At 38.1% G+C, this 11,844-nt stretch overlaps 1 protein-coding gene across 5 annotated transcripts in view; it reads left to right on the forward strand.

Moving 5' to 3' along the window:
* The window catches only part of THAP9 (THAP domain containing 9), a 21,031-nt gene extending 14,061 nt beyond the window's left edge, over positions 1-6,970 (forward strand). For 4 of the 5 annotated variants that reach the window (XM_055435148.2, XM_055435153.2, XM_055435149.2 and 1 more), the window contains one exon: positions 4,532-6,970. In XM_055435148.2, the coding sequence (XP_055291123.2) occupies positions 4,532-6,521 (1,990 nt within the window). In that variant the 3' untranslated portion in view covers positions 6,522-6,970. The remainder of the gene's footprint in view (positions 1-4,531) is intronic. The other variant, XM_055435152.2, reaches the window with a different exon arrangement.
* Positions 6,971-11,844: the final 4,874 nt, after the last annotated feature.

The following is an 11,844-nucleotide window of genomic DNA, read 5'->3' on the forward strand; positions in this document are numbered from 1 at the left end:
TTTTAGGATCTGTGGTCAAAATACATAGATATATTTATTTTCTCTTCTTTTTGTTCAGTCGCTAAATCATGTCTGACTCTGCGACCCCATGGACTGCAGCACACCAGGCTTCCCTATTATTCCCTATTATTTTCTCTTAGTGGGAAGCAAAAAAAAACACAGTGACTGTCATGTCATGCCTTATAAATTTAATACTCACTGTTCACTGTTATTTAAAATCACTGGTTTTACAGATCCCTTTATTTTTGTTTTTTTGGTTCAAATGGCAGCAGTGCATTGCCTCACACTTCTGGAAGCTGGAGGTCCAAAACCAAGATGCTGGCAGGGCTAGTTCCTTCTGAGGATTGTGAGGCGAGGGTCTGTTCCAGGCCTGTCTCCTTGGCTGATAGGTGGTGGTCTTCTCCTGTTTCTTCCCATCATCTTCCATTACCCATGTGTGTTTCTGTGTCCACATTTCCTCCTCTTATGTGGACACAGTCGTGTTGAATTAGGGTGTGCCTTGATGACCTCATTTTAACTTGATGAGTAAAGATCCCCATCTCCAAATAAGAGCACACTCTGAGGAACTGGGGATCTGCATGACAACATATCTTTTTCGTGGCACACAATTCAATTCACACCAGTCACATTCCTGCTGCCTGGGCCTCCCATTACCTGGAGACTGTAGGCTAACTCCTTCCTATGGCTCCAGGAGCCTCTGTGATGAAATGTGGCTCTGCTGGGCTCTGCGGCTCATCTCCTGCCTCCCTCCCTGCCCTCTTAGAGCGCATGTTCTTTCTGTAAGGCATTTCTTGCTGATTCTGGCCTTGATGACTTACTCCTCCATCTGCCTGATATGCCCATTCTCCGTTAGTCCTGGAGGTTAGCCCTCGGCCTTCAGACTCAGATCAGATGTCACATCCTTTCTGAAGCCCAGCCTCCTGTTCTTCCAGTTCTGGCTGAGGTGCCCTCTTGCACATAAAACGTGGAACTGAATCTTAGTACTTAAAACACTGTCTACCTCATGAGACTGTGAGCTGCTCAAGTATGAGGTCTGCATCTGGTTCTCTGTTGCACCTCCTGCCCTGACAGGGTGCCTGGAACACAGGGGTCACTTGATAAATATTTATGGAATGAAAGAATGCCTGGATGGGCATTTAGGATTGTGAACAGATGTAAGGGAAAAGATCTGGAAGAATGTTTTTAAAATATTAAGTGATTTTTTTAAAAAAATCATTTATTTATATTGAAGTATGGGGTTGCAAAGAGTCAGACGCGACTGAACTGAACTGAACTGATAGTTGATTTGGGAAGATCCTTCGGAGGAGGGCATGGCAACCCACTCCAGTATTCTTGCCTGGAGAAGCCAATGGACAGAGAAGCCTGGCAGGCTGCAGTCCATAGGGTCGCACAGAGTCGGACACAACTGAAGCAACTCAGCACACATAGTTGATTTACAGTGAACAGTGTCTCTTGTTTTGGGTGTGCAGCAAAGTGACATAGTTATTTGTGTGTATATATATTCTTTTTCAGAGTCTTCCATTATCGTTTATTGCAAGATTTGGAACGTAGTTCCCTGTGCTGTACAGTAGGCCCTTGTATATCTGTTTTATATAGAGTGGTGTGTATATGTTAATCCCAGAATACTAATTTATCCCTTCTGCCCTTTTGCCTTTGGGATCATACTTTTTTCTTCTATGTCTGTGAGTCTGTTAGTTTTATAAAGTTCACCTGTTAACAGTGATTTTTTTTTTTTTTTTACTTTCCATTTTGTACTTTTTTGTATTGTTTCCTTTATTTTAAGAATATGAAAGTGTCGTTTTATACAATCAGAAAAAAGGTTTTTTTTCACTTTGAGTTGGGAAAAGTTGGTGTGAGAGAGTGATTTCTCTGATTTGTTGCTTCCCTACAACTCTAAAAACCTGGTTTGGGTATTTCTACTCTAAAGTTATAAAAACTTAAAGAAAATGAAGAAGTTCACTTGTCTTTCTGCCGGATATGCTTCAGTCTAGAGTTGTGGACGTTAAGATATCATTCAGATTTCCTTTCAAAAAGCAAGCTCACCAGAACATAAGCTTTGTTAACCTGTTTAAGCTAGAACTCTTACTTGGAAGCATTAAAGAGTTTCATTATATACTTACTGTATGTGTAACACAGTTAGCATCTTTAGAGTTCGAGAATCCTAATGCATAGGAATAAATTTTAAACAATTGGTTAAAATTTGGTGACATGCTTGCAAAGGGTTTTTCACCATACCAGTGAATCGTAGCACCCTGGTCGAGAGCCACTGTATGTTTTCTCATTGTCTTATTTTGCCCTATTTTAAAATATAAACAACTTATTAATATTTTTGCCTCCTAAATAGTTACAGTATGTCTTTTGCATCCTATAATTGTTTTTCAAATCTATTAGTGCATCTTGAAATCAATTTAGTGAGTCAGAATTCACATTAATTTTATATATGCATTTATATGCACATATACATATAGTAAGGATATGGCATATAATAAGGGTAAATTCTGTTATAAAAATTCTGGGTTGCAGCAATCCACCTGCAATGCAGGAGACCTGGGTTTGATCCCTGGGTCAGGAAGATCCCCTGGAGAAGGGAATGGCTGCCCACTCCAGTATTCTTGCCTGGAGAAATCCGTGGACAGAGGAGTCTGGCGGGCTACAGTCCATGGGGCCACAAAGAGTCACACACGACTGAGCAACTAACGCTTTCAGATTGCAGTAAAATATTTGGAAAGCCCTGTCCTGAAATACTTATGGAAACATATTTTAAAATTTCCATTAAATAGAGATCAGCTAGTCTAGGAAGTGATCTTGGCAACCTAGAGTATAGCCCCCAAATCAGAAATTCAACCTAAAAAAAGTCATTTGAGAGTTATAAAAGTAAACTTCAGCAAAGACAGACACTTCATCTACCTCAGAATCCATTTAGTCTTATTTTAGACAATTATTAAACTTGACTCCTTCCCTTCCTGATCTGCAGCAAATTAGAGTAAATTAGAACTGATGAGAAGAATTCTGTCAGTTAGTGACAATCACTAACAGTAATAGGAGAGAATTAGCAGCAGCCTGGAAAGGTCAAGGAAACTGTAAAAGACTTCCCTGGTGGTCCAGTGGTTCAGAATCTGCCTGCCAGTGCAGGGGACATGGATCCGATCGCTGGTCCAGGAAGATCCCACGTGCTGCAGGGTGACTAAGCCCGTGTCCCACAGCCACTGAGCACATGAGCACCCAGAGCCTGTGCTCTGCAACGAGAGAAGCCACTGCAAAGAGAAGCCCATATGGTGCCACAAGGAGCAGCCCCCACTCTGCAACTAGAGAAAGTCCTCGGGTGGCAACAAAGACCCAGTGCAACCTAAGATAAATTTAAAAAAGAAAAACCAAACTCCCAAGATAAACATCATAGTATAGGTACCTTTGTTGGGAGCAAGCAGACACTTAATTGTCCCAAAGGGCATAATTCTTTGACTGTAAAGACAGTCAGGAAAGCACTGAACGAGGGTCTCAGGAAAGCTGAGTTTCCTGTTTGTGCATGACCAGCAACACAGCATGGGCCAGGCATCTTACCCTCTCCCTCTGGGTTCAGTCCCTGGGTTGGGTAGATCCACTGGAGGAGGGCATGGCAACCCACTCCAGTATCTTGCCTGGAGAATCCCTATGGACAGAGGTACCTGGCGGGCCACAGTTCATGGGGTTGCAAAGAGTCGGACACGACTGAGCAACTCAGCACAGCACAGCAGCGGGCTCACTGTTTCCTCATTTGTAAAATGGGGTAGATATACTAGATTTCTCAAAGTTTTCTTCTCCCTCTACAATTTCCTCATTTCAGTGAATATACAGGTAAGGCTGGTTTATGATCTAAATTATAAACACATCAATTAGAACAAACTAGGTAATTGATTTGTACACTTCTTTTAAGTGAGTAAGAAGTTTAAAATTATTTTGTGGTATGTTTGCGTCTTAGAAATGCTATTCTGTTTTAAGTTTCTCTACTGGGGCTTCCCAGGTGGCACAGTGTTAAAGAATCTGCCTGCCAATGCAGGGGATGCAACAGATGCTGGTTCGATCCCTGGGTCGGGAAAATCCCCTGGAGGAAGAAATGGCAACCCACTCCATTCTTCTTGCCTGGAAAATGTCATAGACAGAGGTACCTGTCCATTGGGTTGCAGAGAGTTGGACATGACTGACCAACTGACAGCACACACTCAAGTTTCTCTATTATCTTAGTGTTGTATGGTAACAATAGGACTATATGCTTGAAAGCGTCGGTACAATTTGGCTACTTGACTTTATTTCAACAGGGAGCTGAGGCTACTTTAGAACCATTTCCCCTTTTTTAATGTCTTCATTAGTGGTTTTTTTAAAATCTATTTATTTATTTGGCTGCACCAGGTCTTAGCTGCAGCACGTGGGATCAGTTCCCTGACCAGGGATCGAACCCAGGCCCCCTACACTAGGAGTGGGGAGTCTTAGCCACTGGACCACCAGGAAAGTCCCTCTTCTTCTGTGTTTTATATTTTTCATCTTTTACATTTTCTAGATGGCTGTCCAAATGCAAACCTGGTCCAGGTTTCAACAGCAACATTTTTTCTTTTCTTCAGCAAAAAGTAGAGAATGGAGACCAGCGATATCAGTCTTGTTCACTGATGATTAAAGGTCTGTCTCTCACGCAGCAGCTTCAGTGGGACCCCAGCAGTCACCATCTGCAAGGGTTTATGGACTTCGGTCTTGGCACACTTGATGCTGACGAAATGCCACTTGCCTCAGAAACTATTTTGCTCATGGCAGTGGGTATTTCTGGTCACTGGAGTACACCTCTTGGTTATTTTTTTGTAAACAGGGCCTCTGGATATTTGCAAGCTCAGCTGCTTCGCCTGACGATTGGCAAACTAAGTGACATAGGAATCACAGTGCTGGCTGTCACGTCTGATGCCTCAGCTCACAGTGTTCAGATGGCAAAGGCACTGGGGATACATCTCGACGGAGACAACATGAAGTGTACATTTCAGCATCCTTCATCTTCCAGCCAACAGATTGCCTACTTCTTTGATTCTTGCCACTTGCTTAAATTAATAAGAAACGCATTTCAGAATTTCCAGAGCATTCAGTTTATCAGCGGCACAGCACATTGGCAGCACCTTGTGGAGTTAGCAGCACTAGAGGAACAGGAATTGTCACATATGGAGAGAATCCCAAGAAAACTTGCAAATCTGAAGAACCACATACTGAAAACGAATTGTGCCACCCAAGTCTTCAGTGAGAGCGCGGTCAAGGCACTGGAATGTTTGCTGTCATTAGGCCTGCCTTCTTTTAAGAACTGTGTTGGTACCATCCACTTCTTACGCTTAATTCACAATCTGTTTGACATTTTTAATAGTAGGAACTTTTATGGAAAGGGACTTAAAGGACCTCTATTACCTGAAACTTTTAATAAAATCAACCTTGTGTTAACTGAAGCCAAGACTATTTTTGTTACATTATCTGACACTAGCAATAATCAAATCCTTAAAAGTAAGCGAAAACTGGGATTCCTGGGATTTTTGCTTAATGCCGAGAGCTTAAAATGGCTCTACCAAAATTATGTTTGCCCCAAAGTCATGCCTTTCCCCTATCTCCTGATGTACAAATTCAGTCAGGATCATCTGGAATTATTTCTAAAGATGCTCAGACAGGTATCAGTAACCACTTCTAACCCTACCTGCATGGCATTCCAGAAAGCTTACCATAATTTGGAGACCAGATACAGATTACAAGATGAGGTCTTTCTAAGTGAAGTAAGCAGCCTTGACATTTCAATTGCTCGAAGGACAGACTTGGCCCTCGGGACAGTTCAGCGTGAGTATGGTGTCAGCGTTATAGAGAGTCTTTTTTACAAAGAGGATATTTGCCCAGAGTGGTCTGACTGTTTGCTAAGTGAGGCATTACTAGACCTGTCAGTCCGTAGGCGAAATCTCACCTCTTGCGCTGGTTATATTGCCAATAAGTTATCAGCTCTTTTAACATGCGAGGACTGCCTCAGTGCGCTGTATGCATCGGATCTCAAAGCCTCTAAAATTGGATCCCTGTTATGTGTTAAAAAGGAGAATGGTGTGCATTTCCCTTCTGAAAGTTTATGCCGAGTCATAAATACTTGTGAGCGAGTTGTGAGAACCCATTCAAAACTGACAGTTCATGAACCACTGCTTCCCAAACAGAGGGAATGTTACCTTCAACAGAAAATATTAAATGAGCTTTCTGGGCATATTTATCTTTTTGTAGAGTTAGATGAGCATCTCTTTGATGGAGAAGTATGTGCCATCAATCACTTTGTAAAGTTACTAAAGAATATCATAATCTGTTTCTTAAAGATCAGAGCTAAAGATATAACCCAGTACTCCTTAAAACACCACTCAGAAAGAATTGAGTTGAAAACTTTGTCAAAGAAACACTGGTCATCTTCACAGAATTACAGATGTTCAAGTTTTGCCAATACCAATAAATTCAGGCATTTGCTAAGGAACAACAGATATGAAGGACCTAAAATATATTAACATTTTTATTAAAAATAATTGGTCAACATTTATTTTAAAATTCAACTAACAATATTTTACAAATTCTGCACAGTGGACAAGTTTATGTCTTAGGAATTTCTGTTATGCACGTTATCAGATCTGCATGGAATTTGGTAGGGCTTCTAAAATGTAGAAAGCGGAAGACAGTAAGAACAGACTAGCCAACAGGTGCTGTGTTTGAATTTACCACTATCCAACTGAGTAATTCAACTGGACATACTTTAAAAACAAGTGAGAATGGCAGAAACGAGCACAATATTGTAAAACAATTATCCTCCAATAAAATTTTAAAAATTGAGAATAATGACAAAGGAGTCACTAAAACATTGATTCCTTTTATAAAGACTACATTCCCAGAAAGAGATCTGGTCTACAACTCTTTAAGAATAACACTTGAAAAAAAAAAAAAAAAGACTGTTAACAGAATACCTATCAAACTATGAATATAGTTTACTTACACATTGAAAATTAGGCCAAGTTAAATACCAAACACTACAAAAACCCTTTTGCTGGGGTACCTTTAAAGAGAAATAATTAAACTCTATTAGGCAGAAGGTAAACACACGAGCCATGAAATGGACGATTCCTGGTGCAACAACCAAGCTCAGAACTGTTGTCTGGGGAGTATGCAGGTGATGTGATTCCACAGCCCGTTTGTCCGGACTTCATACTACCACTTTGAATAATAGAGTGGATACTCAACTCCTGTTGGAGGAGCACAGTGCTCATCAGAATGAAAAGAAGCCTTTGTTTCAACTTCTGAAGAGGATAATAAACATTTTCAGTTTGGAATAATGTTGTTTCATATCGTGATAAATCAATGGGGGAAAAAAGGGTCAGTTGGGAGAGTATGAAAAAGTTTGTCTTAATCACATAATGAGGTTTTTCAGAAATGTGGGAGAAGCTTAAATAATCTGAAGATGGAAACATATTAAGAACAATTTTCTCCGTTCTCTCATATCCAGATCTGAAAAGATAAAATAGAAAAACATATAGTTATATGTACTTTCAGAAATGGGGGTATTTTAATGGAAAAAAAATAAAATGAACAAATAACATTATTCACCTGTGTATGTTAAAATATCTCTTATTGTCATTAAGTTAATGTTCATAGACTACAGTTAATATGAAGACAAAGTTGTAAAAGATTAAGGACAGGTAAAACTTCAGTTTTATTCATTGAAATTCCCCATAAATAGTATATTTTGATATATTTCTGCTGGGTCTACCTCAAAGGCTTCGGTTTTGAACTGTAACCCGAATTGTCCTGTATTGCATTTTATAAGGAGATATTACTAAGAAGTCTGAATACTGTGGGTTTTGTTTCATTTACAGTAGAATGAGTTTAGATGCACCAGGATAAATCTTATTTAAAGGAAGCCTGTTTATGTCACCACCTTTAACTTATTGCTTATATAAATTCAAGTTTTGTACTTATTTTTACTTAAAACTAGGTTCATATCTGTAGTGTCATGTTTTTTGCTGTTACATCTGACCCATGTCTTGTCTAATTTATTAAAACAGTGTTTTGCATTTATTTAAGTGCTGGGTATTAACTGGACAAACCCTGAAGACAAGAATCTTTCCATCACTGCCATTAGCACAGTTAACTGTTCTTGCCTTCGTGCAGTGTTCCAAGTCTGATGTCAGATTTACTTGATAGGATATGCTTCACAGGGAACTTTTTGTTCATACTTGATCAGGGTAATTAATAGTTTATAGTTTCTACTCGGCAACCTTGTTCTTTCTCTTCTTCAGAGAAAACAAATATTCAGAAATGTATCCTTCCTACTTTCAACAAACAGTGCTGGAATAACTGAATATACACATGCAAAATGTTAACTCTAAATGCAGCAAAGACACAAAGAGGTAAAACAAGTCTTAGAATAAAATAGTGGAGACCTGGATTCGGCAATAGCTTCTTAGATAGGACACCAAAAGTACAAGCAAAAACTTCATCAAAACTGAAAACTTTGTGCTTTAAAGGACACCCATCAAGAAAGTAAAAGACAAGCCATAGAAACATTTTCCAAATCATGTGTCTGGTAAAGGACTTGTATCTGAGTATACAAAGAACTCAATAATAAAGGATAAAACAACCCAATTTTTTAAATGGGTAAAGAATACAAAGTTATTCTTCAAAGGAGATATACATGAATATGTGCTCAACATCATTAGCCTTCTAGGAAATGCAAATCAAAACCACAATGAGATATCACTTCACACCCACTAGGATGGCTGTAATAACAAAGACAGATAACAGGCGTTGGCAAGAATGTGGAGAAACTGGAACCCTCATATATTGTTGGTAGGAATGCACATACTTTGGAAAACAGTCTAGCAGTTCTTCAGAAAGTTAAACATAGAATTGCCAAATGACCCAGCAGTTCTAGCAACGGGCATATACCCAAGAGAAATGTACAAATTTCATAGCAGCGTTAAAATAGCTAAAAAGTGAAAAAGTCCAAATGTCCAACTGAAGGATACATAAAAAACGTGTTGTATTCATACAGTGGGTCACATGGTATATGTTTTACATTGTAACAAACTATCTTTTGCTGTGATGTATCATGCAGTACATTAACCAGAAATATATGAAAAGTTCTAGTTCCTCTACTTCCTCCCCAACACTTGGTGTTATCAGGGTTCTGTTTTGACTTAGCTGTTCTGATGGGTGTGCCATGATATTTCATTGTGGCTTTCATTTCTTTTTCTAATGACTAATGATGATGAACATCTTTTCATAGGCTTATTTGCCAGTCACTGTTATCTTAGGTGAAATGTCTGTTCAAGTCTTTTGCCTCTATTTTAAGGAAGGTTGATTGTTTTCTTACTGAAAACAGTTAAGAAATAAAAACTAACAGTAAGTTAGTTAAATATTCTGGATAAAAGTACATTATTAGATATATCTTGCAAATACCTTCTCCAAGTCTATGGCTTTTAAAATTTTATTGAGGTAAAGTTGATGTACAGTGTAAGTTGCAAGTGTACAACATAGTGGTTCACAAGTTTTAAAGGTTACAGTGTGGCTTTTACTTTTTTAGTATGTTTTGAAGAACAGACATTAATTTTGCTAAGTCTAATTTATTGATTTTTGTAGGGATCATACTTCTTAGTTTCTTATCTAAGAAATCTTTGTCTAAACCAGTCACAGATTTTTCTATGTTTTCTTGTAGATATTTTCCAGTTTTAGGTTTTGCATTTAGGTTATGATCCATTTTCAGTTGACTTTTGTGTGTGGTAGACGTTCATATTTTTACATACTGATGGTATCCCAGCACCATTTGTTAGAAGGACTGTTCTTTTCCAATAAATTACCTTTGATCCCTTGTCAAAAATTGACCACATAAATATGAATCTATTTCTGGGCTCTGTATTCTGTTGCTTGTTCCATGGGTCTTTCATCAATACCACATTACCTTGATTAGCCTTATATAATTCTTGAAGTCAGGCAGGAGTCTTCCAGTTTTGTTCTTTTATAAAAAATGTTTGGCTATTCTAGTTGTACCTTTCCATGTAAATTTTATAATCAGCTTGTTTTTACAAAAATTCCTTATGGGATTCTGACTGGAGTTATGTTGAATCTATAGGCTGAGGAGAAATGATATCTTAATATTTACTTCCAAACCATGAAAATTATGTATGTATAAAAGATCTTCAATTTTTTAAATCAATGTTTCACATACAGATCTTGTACATATTTTTGTTACATTTCATGTTTTGTGGTGCTGCTATAAATGGTAATTTTAGAATTTCAGTTTATAATGTTCATTGCTACTATGTAGAAATATACTTTCGCATACTAATATTGCTAAATGCAATTGTTAATCCTAGTACCTTTGTATTAAGATCCTTTGACTTTCCTTATATTATGGCCATTTTGTTAAAAAAAAAAGAAAATTTTATTATACATTGACCTCAAACACAACACTGAACAGGAGTGTTTTGTTTCCAGTCTTAGGAGGAAATAGTCTTCACCATTCATGTGATGTTAATTGTAGGCTTTTTGGTTGAGGATCCTTTCTATTCCTAAATTGCTGAAGATTTTTTTTTTTAAACCATAAATGGGTGTTGGAATTTTCTCAGATGATTTTTCTGCATGTTTCTGGGGGAAAATTTTTGAGATCTAATTTACATACCATAGTATTCACCCTTTTAAAGCATGTAATCTAGTAGTAGTTGGTATAGTCAAAAGGTTGTTTTCTGCAGTTTTTGAGATGATTGTTTTTCTTTTGTATGCTGACACACTGAACTACATTGATTTCTTTGAATGTTGGGTCAACCTTTTATTTCTGGGGTAAACCCAACCTGTTCACAATGTACTCTTTTTATTCACTGTCAGATTTTTTTGTTGTTGTTCAGTCGCTAAGTCGTGTCCAACCCATGGACTGCAGCACACCAGGCTTCCTGTCCTTCACCATCTCCCGGAGCTTGTTCAAACTCATGTCCATTGAGTCGGTGATGCCATCGAACCATCTTGTCCTGTCATTCCCTTCTCCTGCCTTGGATCTTTTCCAGCAACAAGGTCTTCTCTAATGAGTCGACTCTTTGCACCAGGGGGCCAAAGTACTGGAGCTTCAACTTCCAATGAGTATTCAGGGTTGATTTCCTTTGGGATTGACTGGTTTGATCTCCTTGCTGTCCAAAGGACTCTCAAGAGTTTTCTCCAGCACCGCAGTTCAAAAGTATCAATTTTTCGGCACTCAGCCTTCTTTATGGTCCAGCTCTCACATCTGTACATGACTACTGGAAAAACCATAGTTTTGACTATACAGAACTTTCTTGGCAAAGTAAGGTCTCTGCTTTTGAATGCACTGTCTAGGTTTGTCATAGCTTTTCTTCCAAGGAGCAAGCGTCTTTTAAATTCATGGCTGCAGTCACCGTCCACAATGATCTTGAAGCCCAAGAAAATAAAATCTGTCACTGTTTCACTGAATTACAGTTACACTAAAGTCTGTGGCCTTATAATAAACATTACCCTGAATATACTTTTTGTTTTTGAATTAAACTAAAAATGCCTTAAATGCTTTTATATAACAATTTTAAAATAAAGAATTAAAGCCTTTAAAACTTAGTATTTTATAAAATTACTTGAATTTCACATTTGGTTTATAGATAAGGGAAAAAATGTGCAGTAAAGAAGCCCTAACAAGAAGAAAAAAATCCTAAGTATTAACATAATGAAAAGTAACTACAGTAATAAAGGCTTCTTAGCTATTGACTTTCCCTCTCCTTTGAGATGCTGATCCAGAATTCCCATATAAAATATTAATACTTAAGGATGCAGTATGATCACAGAGCT

This window comes from Moschus berezovskii, chromosome 5 (genome assembly GCF_049115385.1).
Source record: "Moschus berezovskii isolate FMDL1 chromosome 5, NW_MosBer_1.0, whole genome shotgun sequence".
NCBI lineage: Eukaryota > Metazoa > Chordata > Mammalia > Artiodactyla > Moschidae > Moschus > Moschus berezovskii.